At 43.8% G+C, this 17,215-nt stretch overlaps 1 protein-coding gene across 8 annotated transcripts in view; it reads right to left on the bottom strand.

Annotated features, from left to right (window-relative positions):
- Positions 1 to 17,215, bottom strand: part of LOC144499531 (LIM domain only protein 7-like) — a 221,306-nt gene that overhangs the window by 155,104 nt on the left and 48,987 nt on the right. For all 8 annotated transcript variants that reach the window (XM_078221581.1, XM_078221582.1, XM_078221583.1 and 5 more), the window contains exons 3-4: positions 16,867 to 16,937; positions 6,988 to 7,057 (exon numbers count right to left, since the gene is read on the bottom strand). In XM_078221581.1, the coding sequence (XP_078077707.1) occupies positions 6,988 to 7,057; positions 16,867 to 16,937 (141 nt within the window). The remainder of the gene's footprint in view (positions 1 to 6,987; positions 7,058 to 16,866; positions 16,938 to 17,215) is intronic.

The following is a 17,215-nucleotide window of genomic DNA, read 5'->3' as shown; positions in this document are numbered from 1 at the left end:
AAACCTAAAAAATAAACTATTTTAAATCCCTTATTTTGAAAGAAAGTTTTCCCCTTTCATGTTCCATCCTGAAGATGGCAGCTTCTGACATTTTGTTTCACCCACTCTCCAAGGTAGGTAAGTATTCCTGAGCTCCAAATGGCAAGTGACCACGGTTCAGGAAATGACTAAAGGAATGATCCCCATAGGTTAATAACCACAGAATCTCTACAGTGCAGAAGGAGGCCATTCAGCCCATTGAGCTTGCACTGACAACAATCTCACCCAGGCCCTTACCCCATAATCCCATTTATTTACCCTGCTAATCCCCCTGACACTAAGGGGGAATTTAGCATGGCCAATCAACCTAACCCACACATCTTTGGAGTGTGGGAGGAAACCAGAGCACCCGGAGGAAACCCACGCAGACATGGGAGAATGTGCAAACTCCACACAGACAATCATCTAAGGCTGGAATCGAACCTGGGTCCCTGGAGCTGTGAGGCAGCACTGTGCCACCCCAGACAAATATCAATCAAGACGATTGGCTCAGCTTGCGTCACTGTCTGTGCAGAGTCTTTGCATGCGTTAGTGAAAACTAACGCATGCAAAGGCAGTTTGGATAAAATTGCCTGCCACCGAAGTGTCAGGAGATAATAATCCTGGATTTGGAAGAGCTGTGATTGGCTCCTTCTCAAGGAATAGGAGCGGCCGGAGCACTTAAAACATCTGGAAAAGGAGGAAAGATTTACTTGCAAGGTGGATGGTTGGAACAAATATTTGTTAGTGGCCATTAACAGTCACAAGAGGCAACCATGTTAATCAGGTGAAGGTTTTGCCTCCAATATCTACACTTCAAAGAAGTACTTCAACAGACAGGAGTCATGAATACCCAGCCTTTAATTTCCTTTTTATATTACCAGGATTTGAAACATTCGTAGATGCATATTGCTCAACTGTTCTGCAAGCAGAAATCCTTGCAAGTGATATCCATCTGCTTAGTAAAAACACCACAGTAAAATTATGATTACAAAGATAAAGCAAAATAAAAGAGCAAGCATTGGAGAAATTATTCTCAGTGCATTTGACTGTTGAAAATCAAAAGGCTGATCGTCCCAACCCTGTTGGACTTTAACCTGGTGTGCGACTTCTTACTGTGCTTACCCCAGTCCAACACCGGCATCTCCACATCATGGCATCCCAACCCATCCAGGGATGCAATTGATCAACCGATGCTTAATCTTTTGCAGGGTAGGCATGACCAGGTGGTTAGCGTAATAGGTTAGAGATTCATTGTGTTTTTCACAAAGGTTCATATTCCCACATACAGTTGTTTTTGTAGACAAGTAACCAAGGAGATTGCGAGTTCAAACACCATCATCGCAATTGATAAGACCGATTTCAATTTTTAAAAATCTATTAGGCGGGATTTTACGGCCTTGCTTGGATGAAACCGGAAATTTCCGCCTGAGGTCAATGGAGATTTCCATTGTCAGACCCTCACCTGCGCCGAATCCGTGGCAGGTGAGGTGGTAGAGTTCCAGCTATTGTGTTAAGATAGAGGGGGCAATGGCCTAGTGGTATTATCGCTATTAATCCAGCTAATGATCTGGGGACCCAGTTCAAATCTTGCCATGGCAGATGGTGGAATTTGAATTCAATAAAAAATATCTGGAATTAAGAATCTACTGATGACCAGGAAACCGTGCTGATTGTTAATGTTCTTCGGGAAGGAAATCTGCCATCCATAACTGGTCTGGCCTACGTGCGACTCCAGAGCCACAGCAATGTGGTCGACTCTCAACTGCCCTCAAGGAAAACTGAGCAATAAATGCTGACCAGCCAGTGATGCCCATGTCCTGTGAATGAATAAAAGAGATAGCGAGAATCTAACTGGAATACAGCAGTGTGAGATGATCTTGAAATTGGAATCCAATATACAAACTGGCGCGTGTAATATTCTCTCCATTTCATATCTCTCTACCGCTGTCTGGAACAATGCCGAATGCTGTACCTCACTCCTGAAGTGAAAGAGGGGTCAGGGAATCTGACTGATGTGTCCTTTTCTTAAGCCAATAGCATTGAGGCAAATAATAAACTTCCCAAGTCATTGTCCAGGATGAGATTAATTGAGGCACATACCAGGATTGAAAGCAGGTATAAAAAAACAACAGAAAATTCTGGAAAAACTCAACAGGTCTGGCAGCATTTGAGGAAAAAGAAAAGAGATTTGACGTTTCAAGACCAATATGACTCTTCCGCAGAACTTGCCAGAATTCCTTTTGATTCACGCATTATTGATTTTACAGTAAAAGTCAGGGAAGAAGGAGAGACTGTCTCTTTCTCATTAAGTGTAAAGGTGCACGCTATGGAATTCATCAGGAATACAAAGGGTATTTATTAACAAGGGAAAATTGTACAAGACCGCCAACCCCCATCCTGGCTGCACTGGGTAGCCCGCCAGCTGCCCTGGGTAGCCCACCAGCTGCCCCGGGTAGCCCGCCAGCTGCCCCAGTCTGCCTCCTGCCCAAGTGAGAGCCCCACCCCTTGGGGTGATTAGCCACTCTCATCCTAATTGGGCCCCCCAAGCCAGGTAAACCCCTTCTGCTGTGCTCCCCTTAAAGGGGCAATCGCCGCAGTAAGTTCAATCCATTTCTCCCTCCACAGATGCTGCCAGACCTGCAGAATTTTGTGTTTTTATTTCAGATCGTCAGAATTTTGCTGTCATTACATTATTGAAACTAGGAACATTCTGATCAATTCGCCTTAGTGACATCTAACATTTGGTGGACTTAAAATCTTACATTGTTATATGGAAAATATGCTTTGTTTATGGCTACCAACACCTGGCAACACTTGTTGCAGGGAGGGGAAACCATCACACATACCTCAGAGATAATTCAATCCAACAGACTCAGATGGGAGGAGTATGGTGATGAATGCAAAGAATGAAGGCTGCGCCTAAATGTTAACTTCTTTGAATTTTACTCTTCTTACCTCATGCACCAATAGCATGTCTAGAATGCCAAAAGGCCTGCTCAGGTTATAAAGACAGAAAATTCTGGGAATGCTCAGCAGGTCAAACAGGGTGGGTGCAGTGGGAAACCAAGGTTGCATTTCAGGTCAACAAACATTCGTCGAAACCTGAGAAAGTTAAGCAGCTTGCAAAGAGGAAGGGGGGGGGGGGAGAAGCTAGCTGGGGAAGGAAAGGCTGGCAGAGGTAGGGAAGAAGGGGAAGCTGGCAGAGGAAGGAAGGGAAGAGGAAAGAATAATAGGGAAGTTGTATGATAAAGTGAAAGGAAAGGTTAAACAACAGAGATGATAGTGCATGGCAAAAGCAAATGTGGTCAAGAGGAAGCATCAATGGCAGCAGAAGAATGCTTTTCCTTTACATTTTTCCATGGGATGTGGGTGTTGTTGGCAACGGTTGCATTTATTGACCATCTCCAATTGTTCTCAAGAAGGTGGCTGCTTTCCAGAACTGCAATCCATCCAGTGTAAACTTACCCACAGTGCTGTTGGGTAGGAATCTCCAGCTTCTTCACCCAGTAAAAGAACATTGATATAGTTCTAGGTCAGGACCTGGAGGGAAGTAGTGGTGTTCCCATGCACCTACTGCCTTTGTTCATCCAGGGGTAGAAGTCACAGATTTGGAAGGTACTGTTGAAGGAGCCTCGTGACGATTTTCTTACAGATAATAAATTCCTGCGGTCACAGTGCCCTGGGGGAGGGGGTGAATGTTTTTCTCAAGCTGGTGGAAGGGATGCTAATCAAGTTGCTTTCTCCTGGATAGTGTTGAACTTCTTGACTGGTGTTGGAGCTTCATTCATGCAGTTAAAGAGAGAGTTTTCTAACATACTCCTATCTATGACTTATAGATGGTGGACAGTTAGCATGTCATGAGGTCAATTACATACCGCAGTCTCGGACCTGCTATTCATAGAATCCTATTGTACAGACAGAGGCCATTCGGCCCATTGAGTCAGCACCGACTCTCCGATAGAGTGTCTTACCATGGCCCTATTCCCGTAACCCCACATATTTGCCCCGCTAATCCCTCTAACCTACACATCTTGGGTAATTTAGCATGGCCAATCCACTTAAATTGCAAATCTTTGGATCACCGGAGGAAACCCGCACAGACATGGGGAGAGTCAACAGTCAGTCACCCAAGGCCAGAATTGAACCCAGGTTCCTGGTGCTGTGAGGCAAGAGTGCGAACCCCTGTGCTGCCTTTTTGGAGCCAGAGTATTTATATGGCTGGTCCATTCCTGGTGAATTGTGATTCCTGGGATATTGATGGTGGGGCATTTAGTGATGATAATGCCATTGTGAATATCAAAGGGAGGTGGTTAGATTCTACCTTGTTGGAAACGGACATTGCCTGGCACCTGTGTGGCACAAAAGTTACTTGCTCACTTTTCAGCCCAAGCTTGAATGTTATCCAGGTTTACAGCATCCACGCACAAACTGCTTCATTATCTGAGGATTAAGACTGGACACAAGTGCACTTGCATCAGCAACATCCCCACTTCTGGGCTTATGATAGAAAGGTGGTCAATGATGAAGCAGTTGGTTGGGCCGAGAACGCTACTCAGAGAAACTCCTGCAGTGATGCTTGGGATCGAGAAGATTGACCTCCAATACACACAACCATCTTCTTTTGCATTAGTGCAACTCCAACCAATTTTGCTGGGCTCTTTGATGCCACACTCTGTCAAATGCTGTCTTGATGTCAAGAACAGTCATTCACACATCACCTCTGGAGTTCAACTTTTGTGCCCAGGTTTGGATTAGGGCGGTAATGAGGTCAGGGGTCAAATGGTTCTGGCAAAACCCAAACTTAGCATCACCGAGCAGGTTAGTGGTGAGAGCCACTTGATAGTGCTGCCAATGGCACATTCATCACTTGTGATCACTGAGAATAGATTGGTGGAATGACAACTGGCCAGATTTGATGCGGCCTGCTTTTTCTGGACGGGGAAAATGTCTGGTAAATATCAGCATTGGATTATTGTCCATGTGGACATCAATAACTTTTAAAAGAATTTTGAATTTCCAGTAACCGATTGAAAAGATCACACAGCAAGATTTCAAGTTTTCAGACCTTTACAGTAATAAACAATCTAAAAGCAACATTGACTAAACATTTTTTTAATATAGACTACCTCTACTCTGAAACGTTTCCTATTTAACTTTGAAATAACAGAAATCCCCCGCCATGGTTTATGCCTTTCAGAACAGTTCTAAAGATGAGTCATATTAGAATCCTTCACTGCGGATGCTGCCAGACCTGCTCAATATTTCCTGCATTGTTTTTATCTTCAGTGCTACAAGCTACAACAACTTAGATAAGGATGCAGCAAGTTTAGAAGCACAAGTTTTCAGCGCGACAGACAGGATGTGGCTTGGACCACAATCTTTCAGTGCCTTCAGCTTAAGACTGGTATCCGTGGGGACCTCAGGAGGAGGCCGAGATGCATCATCTACTCAGCACCTCTACCTGAAAATGGTCGCAAATGTTTCAGCCTAGTCTTTTGCACTGTCATGCTGGGCTCTCCATGATAGCCCAGTGGTTAGCACTGCTGCCTCACAGCACCAGGGTTCGATTCCCGGCTTGGGTCACTGTCTGTGTGGAGTTTGCACATTCTACCCAGTGTCTGTGTGGGTTTCCTCCGGGTGCTCTGGTTTCCTCCCACAATCCAAAAGACGTGCTGGTTAGGTGCATTAGCCATGCTAGATTCTCCCTCAGTGTACTTGAACAGGCGCCGGAGTGTGTCGACTCGGAGATTTTCACAGTAACTTCTTTGCAGTGGACACGGGGGGGGGGGGGGGGGGGTTACCCTCCTCCTATTAGGGGGTGTGCCTCTTATCCACTGGGAGTCCCTATGTCCTCTGGGGAGGAGGGGCTTACATTTAACTTTGAGATTGGGAAACACATGCGAGTTTAAACCCCACCCCTCCAGTTGGCTGTGAGATCCTCACCGGTACTCTGAAATTGCAGGAGTTCCATTTAAATCAGGTGAGCAAAAGCGTCTGTGAAGCCATCAAGTTTCCCACAGCTTTTCTCATTTGATCCAACACACTGTGCAATTCTGGAAAAATTCCACCCTGTGTTTTTTTTGTAAAAGGGACCATAACCATAATGGAAAAACGTCAAGTCTCATCTCTTGAAAAGGTGGCCTGGCAACAGGAGATTGAAATTCCAAACAAAAATAATCTAGAACTGGAAAATGCCATGTGGTCCCTTAGTACAACCCATCAGATTCTCTGTATTAATCTTTTACCCCACCAAATATTTGGTTGGATAATAGCAAATCTCCTGACACCATTTCCCCAGACTGTATCACCATAACCCACAATTCCCTCTCTCAGTAGCCATCTATCTAGGTTCCTTTTGAAAGTGTTAGGAATCCCCCCCCCCCCCCCCCCCCCAAATTCAGCAACCTCCTCTGGGAGTTGCTACATGTGATAATGATCTTGATGCTTTGAGAAATGGAAGAGAGAGGGGAAAGGGTGGAAACAGAGAACTTGTTTTCACCTTTTCTCCCCCTTTACTTCCCTTTTATTCTACCTCTCTCCTGCCCATCATCCCCCTCTCCCCACATCTTCATCTGTCACAGTTCACCCTCTGATTTCAGCTTCTCTGCCGTTTGGCCATTCGCACCTTCTATTCTCTCTATGGACTGCCATTCGCAGCCTTTCTCCTTGTTTTTGTGGCTATGACTCATCTTTCATTCCCTCACCCTACAGTATAAATATCTCCCACTTTCTATGTTTTTTAGCTTTGAGAGAAGGATCATCTGGACTCAGCGTCAGCTCTTTTTTTTCCTTACAGAGGCTGCCAGACCTGCTGAGATTTTCCAGCATTTTCTCTTTTGGTAAGAGGGAGGAAGTTTTTCTTCCTAATCCTGTAAACAAAAAGTACTAGAAAACAGAAGACTTAACAAAAAATTGCTATGAAATCTTCGAGGAAATTACTACAAATTATAACAACTCTTAACTTACCAGTCCAGCTATTGGTGTGGGCAGGCGGTTGATCCTTTTACTGACGCCTGGTTTTATCTTGTTAACTAGTCTGAGAAGAGGAAGGAAAGAAAGTAGAGTTACTCCCGCACGAGTCACTAATATAATGGCATGTTGTGATACAGATAAGACTGCTCCGTTTCAACATACACCAAAATTCATTCACAATTACTTGCCACCACACTAGAGATGGAACAAACATCTCTTCATAATTACAGATATGATAAAATCTAATTATTTTTGCCGCATTTTGAAGAAATATTAATAAGTTGATATCATACATTAGCGATGGAAACAAAATGGTCTTTAAGCAGAGAACGTCAATTCAGATGTTTGGCTTTGGTAACATTAAACTAATCACAAGGGAGGGCAAACCCTGTTTGAGGTGAAGACACAGCCTCTAAATAAAGCTAAACTTTCATTACCTGTCTGGCAGACTGCAGTTTAATGTCTCTCTACCAACACTGCCATTATCTACAAAAGTCGCAACATGGGTGGCAAAGGATAAATACAGCTACAGTAACATGAACAGAAACGAGAAGCAGGGTGCCACACTGGCATAGAAGAGAAATCCAACTGGATTTGGGAATAAATGGTGGAAGTAATGAACTGGCTGAGCCACCTTTACAATGGAAAACAGTTCAGGAGTTTAAGCATGCAGCCCACCCAACAACCTGAGGAGTCGGAGTTTGGCGGAAGAGGTTAGAAAACCCTCAAATTCTTTACACTATACATTAGGAAGCTATGTACCAAAATTTTGTGTTTATTATTTTCACATTCAATACAATGATCAGAGCATCCAAGTTCATAGAATCATAGAAACCCTACAGTGCAGAAGGAGGCCATTCAGCCCATCGAGTCTGCATCGACAACAATCACACCCAAGCCCTATTCCCAAAAACCCCATATATTTACCCCGCTAATCCCTCTAACATACACATCCTGGACACAAAGGGACAATTTAGCATGGCCAATCAACCTGACCTGCACATCTTTGGACTGTGGGAGGAAACCAGAACACCCAGAGGAAACCCACGCAGACACAGGGAGGATGTACAAACTCCACACAGACGGTGACCCAAGCCGGGAATCAAACCCAGGCCCCTGGAGCTGTGAAACAGCAGTGCTAACCACTGTGCCACCCCATCGCCCAACTTATCTTTTTTTTATTTCACAGTTAGACTCCAGCTTATCCGTGACTAAATGCGGTATACTATGAAGGAGTTTAGGAAGGAAGCATTAAAAGACTTAGCTGGTGATAAGTGGGCAAATGGACAGCAAAAGGCAAATAGAAATAGCTCCCAAGACTAGTTGAAAGGATGATCAATGCATTGTTTTATGAATTATAGCATTGGAACAATCTGACAGGACCTGCCAGCAATTTGAAGACAAACCTGGCAATGCAGCAACTGCATTACAAGGATACACGTTGTCATCATCCATTTTGGGCAAATGGACAATAGAAACAAAATTCTGGTCAATTATAGTTAACACAGCGAGTGAAAAGGGAGCTCAGCTTCACAAATGTAATTATTGCTGGACAGCCGCAGAGCACTTGGTGTAGGACAAGGTAAGAGCTGTGTGGAACTGAATGCTTCACCATTTTAAAAAGCTATTTATGGCTGTCCTCAATGCCAGTCAACATCAACCTAATCAAGCAATTCAACACCGACTTGGTCCAGTTGAGTCAAAATTGTGGAAGACAGTGTGAAAATATTCAAGGGCACTGGTACTTATTAGTGTCACAAGTGGACTTACATTAACACTACAATGAAGTCACTGTGAAAATCCCCTAGTCACCACACTCCAGCACCTGTTCGGGTACACTGAGGGAGAATTTAGCATGGTCAATGCACCTAACCAGCACGTCTTTCGGACAGTGAGGAAACCGGAACACCCGGAGGAAACCCACGCAGACACCGGGAGAACGTGCAGACTCCGCACAGACAGTGACCCAAGCTGGGAATCGAACACGGGTCCCGGGCACCATGAGGCAGCAGTGCTAACCACTGTGCCACCCTATATAAGGGGAATTGTAAAGTCTCAGCATTCTGCAGTAACCCATGCTCTGTGAAAGGCTGCAGAGACTAAAGAATGCTGAATAAATGTAGCGACTGAAAAATGTTCAATTTGTGGACAGACTAGTCCATGTTTTGATAATATCCATCCATGCCATCTTGGGTCTTCCTTGTGCAACCTTTTTGTTTAAAGAAGGCGATGCCAGGTAAATCACCTTTCTTCAAACACTCCCCTCTTGTCCACACATTAAAACATGAGTCTCCTTGATATCACTGTCTCCAGGTTCCTCTTAACACCAGCTTCCTTGTGTCTATTTGATTGTCCATAAAACAAAGAATTTTTTTGCTACGATCGCCCCCAAGTGCAGAACGAGTGTGAAAACGGGAAAGTCTCACACCCATTTTTTGGGTGAGCTTCCAGACACTATCTTATGGCACGTAGAGAAATACATTAGGCCAAGTGTGATTCTCACCAATAGGGGGAGTGGATGGAATCTATTCACACTACGAAGCCGGCTGCAGATTGCTAGGGGACGCTATTGTGCACGTGCCCTGATCTCCCAATGTATCGTGTACAAGTGTACACAGTGCACTGGGAGATTGTCATTCCTCTCATCCCCTCCCTGGCCGATCACCACCCCTGATTCCCCCCCCCACCACCCGGACAATCATTGCTCCTGTTTACCCAGGCTCACACCCGCTCCCCCCCCCGGCAAGCAATCCTTGATGCAGAGTACGTAGTTTGCCACAGTGTGCCTCCCCTTCTGCCCCGCTCCTTGGCCTCTTCCCCATGGCACTGCCCATTGGGAACTTCCAGGCTGCCAGGGTCAGCCATGCCCAGCTGGTACTGCCCAATGAGCACTGCCCGCCCCTGCCCCTGGCTAGCCAGGGGGCCTGAATGGCCACCAGTTCCACCAGCTAGGCAGTCATGTGGTGGGGGAACCCTACGTGATCTTCACTGGTGAGGACCTCCAGTGAGGCCATTAAGGCAAGTGAGCCCAGACAATTGCATCCCAGGCTCATCAATAATATTCAAATGAGATCATTAATATGGCAGAACTGGGTTGGTAATATCACGAGAGGCGAGAAACCGGATGTGAACCCGATTTTTCTCCTCTTGTGCTATCTTACCCACTCACCACACTGGTAAGATCAACCCCATTATATCCCCCCCGAGAGTCCCTTCATTGCAAACGTTCTTATTCGAACCTCATCTCTTTGCAATGGTCTAAGCTTTCACAGCCATACATTGTCACTGGCCACACCAGGGGCTTTCAGAAGAGGACATTTCATTGTAACCGAGATGCTGTGGCTACTCCATATTCTTTAAGTGACTTTCCAACACCAGGACACTTCTTAAATTCAGCCCATTTCTTTAGTGGACTCTGCGTCTTGCTCAACGAGTGACTCAAAACAGCAGAAGGGATCAACCCATTCAAATTAATCAGAATCTTGCAAGGGGTCTTTCCAAATGTCTCTAAGATAAAATCACATTCAATATCCAAAATGGTGACCTGGGAAAGCCCAGCACTAATGAGGCAGGCATCTCCCATTTTCCTTCGGGATAATTCAGGATATGTGGAAAAGTCTGAACAAGTGTAAAATTAAATGTTGCAAAAACTGTCGTTTCACTGTGATCTGCTTTCAGTATTAATATTCTCTTACAAAACCTGTACACCGATTATATCTTATCAGCAACTAAATGCACGATTCTAGATTTATGTTGAAAGCAAGTTGATTTATTATAAACTCTACTGATAAGGTTATCAATTTTTTTTATTCATTCAATATTTACTGTGTTGTTTGAATGAGACTATCTGTAGAAACACAGGTGTACAAAGGGTTTAAATGCACCCTGAATCTGACCCTGACTGATTTATAAAGGGTAGGTCTACGGAGTTTCTTTTGTGATGGAAGGATTTTGCTTGCAATTGGCCGCTTCCTGCTTCATAATGCAATTGCCACACAATGAAAGAAATGAAAGGTCAACTTTGGTGCAGGCAGTTTTGGTGTTGTGACAGGAGCAGAAACACAGGAGATTCAAATTTAGAAATGCTGGAAAGAAGGGTGGGGATTTGGGAAGGGACACTAAGAAATTTGGTCAGTTTATCCCTGATGTGGGAGATTTCTAACCAGTTAATAAGATTTTTAGACAGACTGCATTAAGGCACTGATAGGACTACCAGTAACGAGTTAAATGATTCTTGAAACAAGTTAATAAACTAACGAGAGAATAGTTTACACATATCTCACTGGAGTAAGAGAATTAAACAAGTAATTATGATTTTAAAATATATATGCTGATATTTTAATGTATTTTAAATATTGTATGAATCATTGTTGGCTTCAGCCGAAAGCAGGTTACCACAAGGTATGATGGTAAAGGTGAATAGTTCAGAATCAAAAGGCCTGGGAACCCCATAGTTAGCAAAATCAATATCAGGAAGTTTCTTATGCGGGAACAAATATTGCAACATTTATGAAAAGTAAATCAAACAAATCCACTGGGTGCTTCCATGTTTTTAAATTTTAAGCATATTCAGAAATGTAATGCACAATATGGCCAGGACTTAGACATCTAGATAACTCCAGACAATTATGTATTCAGCACAGTTCATGACAAGATTTACATACATGTGTTCGCTATACTGAATGAACTGCTGCAGTTTGATGTAACTGAGCACAATATATTTCTCACTTCCGAGACCAAGGGATGATAACTAAATGCTAGGAATGAAGGAGTATTCATTGTTTAGACTTAGGATGGATAGCGTGCCCGGACGCGGGATCATGTGTCTATCCAGTTTGGCAATGATCCGGTGGGAACATCCACTTGGACCCCTGTAGTAAGCATCTAAGGTAACCAGGCAACAGGAAAATGACTTTAGCCAAAATGGGAGTTAGCGTCTGGATTAAATGGATGAATAGGATATTATTATGCTGGATGGCGAAGTGAAATTGGCTGAGGTAAATATCAGGGATTATTATTAATGTGTGTATACTAAATGTAATTGATTTTAAACTGTGAGGCAGGAATGATGGATAAGAAAAACTATAATTGATCTGTTTTTGATTGTATACGTTAGATTCATTGGAGAGGTTCTGTCGCTCTCAGAGCTACCTAACCCTTTTGATGATCTCCTCACAGCTGCTTGCTTTCTTTGAATAAATGGCACATCTTTATACAGAGATATCTGCCTCATGAGTTTTGTATTGTCTAAAGTTAAGACACTACCGGTCATCTCGATTTACCCCACAACAATCCCCAAAAGTAAATCAAACAAATCCACTGGGTGCTTCCATGTTTTTAAATTTTAAGCATATTCAGAAATGTAATGCACAATATGGCCAGGACTTAGACATCTAGATAACTCCAGACAATTATGTATTCAGCACAGTTCATGACAAGATTTACATACATGTGTTCGCTATACTGAATGAACTGCTGCAGTTTGATGTAACTGAGCACAATATATTTCTCACTTCTGAGACCAAGGGATGATAACTAAATGCTAAACAATTGTTGGCGCTTCTATTTTGGTTATTCAATCTAGGGCGAGTGTTTGTACATCAAACTGATTTACACTCGAGATATAACCAAAAACAACCATATAAACTGCTCATGTTTGACCATATTGGGCATTACTATTTAAATAAGTTCTACTTTCTAGTTGACCATGTGCGAGCTTCAGAACTTCTCCATGGAGAAGTTAATAAAACTGAATTTTGCTTTATCGCCATCAATATAATTGTCTTCATGTAATATACAGCTGCATTTGAGAGTGCAAAGTGGTCCTCCAGTTGGTGGATGTGCCATGCAGTATACTATGCCATAGTGATTATGAAGATGCCAACTTTTGGTCCTGAATTGGCAGGGCTTAATTGGGAATGGTACTTAGCATCCTGAACTGGAGTGTTTGGAGAGTGCTGGAAAGAAAAGAGATGGGCAGATCGCACAAGGTTCCCATGTGATGTCTATTGAGAAAACATGAACCATTCTCTAATCACTTCAACCCCTCCCTGTGGCAGCAGCTTCTGCATTCTCTGTACTCTGAATGATCCTGTAAGAAGTTTAACAACACCAGGTTGTCACCAACGCCGGCATCTCCACATCTGAATGATCCTACAGAGGTGGAACTAGCTTCCGTATTTCTCTAGAAATAGTGTGGATATGTGGTCGGGAGTTCACATCAGAATCAAACGTGACACTACAGTTGTGAGCAGCCTACTTTAGCCTCAGACAGTTGCCAGTGTGAGAGATGCCTCGGGTGAAAAAACAAACCACTCAAGTAAATGCATTCATCTCAACCATTCCTGTACCATCTTCCTGTAGCACATCTTCATCACTGTCCACCTGGGTAGGCCTGCACTCATCTGGTTTCCCTCTTATCTATCTAAATCGGAGCCAAATCTTGCATTGGCTTCTCTACCTGCTCCTGTACCATGACTCTGATGTCCCCAAGGATCTCCCTTGACTCCACCCCTCCCCCACCTACCCCCCCCAACCACCTACTCCCCCCCCCACAACCACCTACCCCCCCCACAACCACCTACCCCCCCCCCAAAACCACCTACCCCCCCAAAACCACCTACCCCCCCCCACAAAACCACCTACCCCCCCCCCCCCACAAAACCACCTACCCCCCCCCCCCAACCACCTACACCTCCCCCCCCCAGCTCCTATTTCCATTCAATAGCATCACCCAATGAGTGGTGAGAATGCAGACTTCACCACCACAGGGAGTGCTTGAAGTGACGATGCATTTAAGGGGATTTTAACCATTTGAGAAAAGAGGGTTACAATGATAGATTAAAATATGGAAAGTTAGGAGGAGGCTCAAGTAGAGCTGAACTGTTGGCAGAGGGGAATTGGGCCAAATGGCCTATTTCTGTGATATCAATCCTATATGTTATCACTGGACCTCACCCAGTCTGCTGCTGAATCCTTCATGCTTTCCGCATCACTAGACTGGACGATTGCAATGCATGCATGACCTAACCTCTCACATTCTACCTGCTGTAAGTTCACGGTCATTCAATACTTTGCTGCCTGTCTCCATGCTCGCAACAAGTCACCTCTCACCCCTATACTCGCTGACCTTCATCAACTCCTGGTCAAGCAACAGTTTGATGCTAAAATTCCCATGCAATTCCTATTGAACGGAGGAAGTTGATGGAGAGCTGTTAAAATTCCAGAGTGGAGCAAGATTCAAAAACAAACACTACATCCATGCCATGATTAAAGAAATAATTAGAAATAGAAGAAAAGAGCTAGTATTAGATTAACCCTCAAGATAAATCATAGTAAGCACAGTGGTTAGCACTGCTGCTTCACAGCGCCAGGGACCCAGGTTTGATTCCTGGCGTGGGTCACTGTCTGTGTGGAGTTTGCATCTTCTCCCCATGGCTGCATGGGTTTCCTCCGGGTGCTCCGGTTTCCTCCCACAGTCCAAAAGACGTGCTGATTAGGTGCATTGACCCAAAACACGGACTGTGGCGACTAGGGGAATTTCAGTGACTTCATTTCAGTGTTAATGCAAGCTTTACTTGTGACTAATAAACAAACTTTAAAAAAATTATTGCTTAAAGGACTAGTGGATTGAAATTGGCTGAATTTAGGAACACCAATTAAAAACAGGACACTGGCAAATTTAAAAATCTAAATCCTCTTATTAGTTTATTCTTCACACAAGGATGACCCAACATAAAGCAGCCCAGCACCCATTATAGATAAGACATCCTGAAAGAGGAAATAATGAAACAATGAGAAAGGCATACAACTGCAAAAGGGAAATCACATGTTTGCCAGTTGAAATTTTTTAGATGCAATATATTTAGATTCCAGGAAGCCTTTTAAAATGATGCCACACAAGTATTTAGCCCACAAGGTAGGCAAGGACAGAACCGGAGGCTTGGGCAGTGGTCTGGAAATGATCTAAACCACAGAAATTTAACAAAAATGGTGCAACTGTGGCCAACATGGCAAGAACTCCCACTCCACCTGACGAAGGAGCAGCACGCTCCGAAAGCTAGTGGCGTTTGCTACCAAATAAACCTGTTGGACTTTAACCTAGTGTTGTTAAGACTTCTCACTGTGTTTACCCCAGTCCAACACCGGCATCTCCACATCAAGAAATCACACGGCAGATGCCACAGGGATTGTTGATAGAGTCATCATTATATAATTTTTAAAAATACGCACATCTAAAAAAAAAGTGGAGGGTGATACCAATCCATTTACGTCTGTTGCAGAGCAAACAGGGAGAATAGATAAGTTTTAAAACAGGAAAACAAATATCAAGGGACTATAGTATATAGTAAGGTGACTGAGTCAGTGACAAATGGCACAACGTACAATAAAGGGACTAACAGAGCACAAACCAAATGATTCAAGCTACAAAACTGGAGGCCTAATTCTGCTTCTATATCTTATGAATGGGTGCCTGGAGGCATTGGTCCAAGACTCATTGAGATCAGTACATCTGTGTGCAGGAACAGAAAGGATAGCATACATTGGACGTTGAGCTCTATAACCAAGCAGACAAGAACACTATTCTCAGGAGCCACAGGTTAGTCTGGTGAAATCTAGAATAAGGTGTATAATTCTGGTCACCATCCTGCAACAAGGATACTTATCAATTGAAGGTAGTGCAGAAAGCAGCAACCAAACCAATCCAGCTGAATACATCAGAGCTATGAGGAAGATTTAAAGAGTTTAGGATTGCTCATTGGGCGGCACGGTGGCACTGCTCCCTCACAGCGCCAGAGACCCGGGTTCGATTCCTGTCTTGGGTCACTGTCTGTGTGGAGTTTGCCCCTTAGTATCAGGGGGACTAACTAGGGTAAACTCATGGGGTAATGGGGATAAGCCCTGGGTGGGATTGTAGTCAGTGTAGATTCAATGGGCTAAATGGCCTCCTTCTGCACTGTAGGATTCTATGATTCTAGAGAATAAAGGTCTAGAATATTTATGACATATTAAACAGATGTAATATTTGATGTATTGCCACAAAATCTGGAACCACCATGGAAAATCTTGAAGTCAGCCTTAGAGGCAACGACACAGTTCAGACACATGTATTTATGCAAAGGGTAACTCCTCCTCCACTCCTTCAACCACTTCCCCTCCCCTTAGAGGACATTGGTGACCATAGACTTCCATTGGACTGGTTTATGATTTATGCTTGACAAAGTACTGCAGGGGTTTGCCGTTGCATTCTGCAGCATGGCTAATCATAAAATGTTCCTGTTCTTTCCGCCTGCCATAAAGTATATTCGACGGATTTATAGGCTGACAATCAACCTGCTTCTCCATGTTATGTAAATGACTTCCATGGGCATCCATTCCTGGAAGTTGTACGTGAACCTGCAGCTTCTGGCCCAGAAACGGGTGCTACCACTGCACCAAGTTGAGTTGTGTCCATAGAATCCCTACAGTATAGAAGGAGACCATTCGGCCCATCAAGCCATACCGACCACAATCCCACCCAGGCCTTATTCCCGTAACGCCACACATTTACCCTGCTAATCTCCCTGACACTACAGTCAATTTAGCATGGCCAATGAACCTAACCCGCACATCTTTGAAGGAAATGGAGCACCCAGAGGAAACCCGCACAGTCACGGGAAGAATGTGCAAACTCCACACAGACAGTAACCCGAGACTGGAATTGAACCTGGATCCCTGGCGCTGTGAGGCAGTATGCATGGCCACCGTGCTGCCCAAAATGTAACAATGTTACATTGCCAAATTGTTCCCAAACGGAAGAGTTCTCATTTAATCCTTCATTCTTCAAGAACAAAGGCAAATTATGGTACAGAGCATCGTGCACACAACACTCACTCGCAAAGCAAGACTCCATCTTCCAGTGCTGATCGAAAATCTCTGTTGCCAAAACTCTTTCCAGTAACCACCTACAAAAAAAGACAACTCACGTCAGTTAAATATTTGTCAGTCCAAATCATTCAATCCTATGATACAATAACAAAGAAAAGATTTTCAAACACTGAATAACAAACCATGTGCCAAACTGTATGCAGTTTCACAATGCAGAAAGACCGCAAGACAAGTTTAGCATGAATATTTGAAAAAAATATAACACTCGGTCTGAAGTATACTTTGCAAAATGCATACAATGCAGTACTTCAGTAAGCTCAAAACACGGAGGTTACTAGAAGTCATTATACATACC

The sequence above is a fragment of the Mustelus asterias genome, chromosome 10, assembly GCF_964213995.1.
Source record: "Mustelus asterias chromosome 10, sMusAst1.hap1.1, whole genome shotgun sequence".
NCBI lineage: Eukaryota > Metazoa > Chordata > Chondrichthyes > Carcharhiniformes > Triakidae > Mustelus > Mustelus asterias.
Note: the sequence above shows the minus strand (reverse complement) of the source record. Positions and strands in the feature narration are given on the sequence as shown.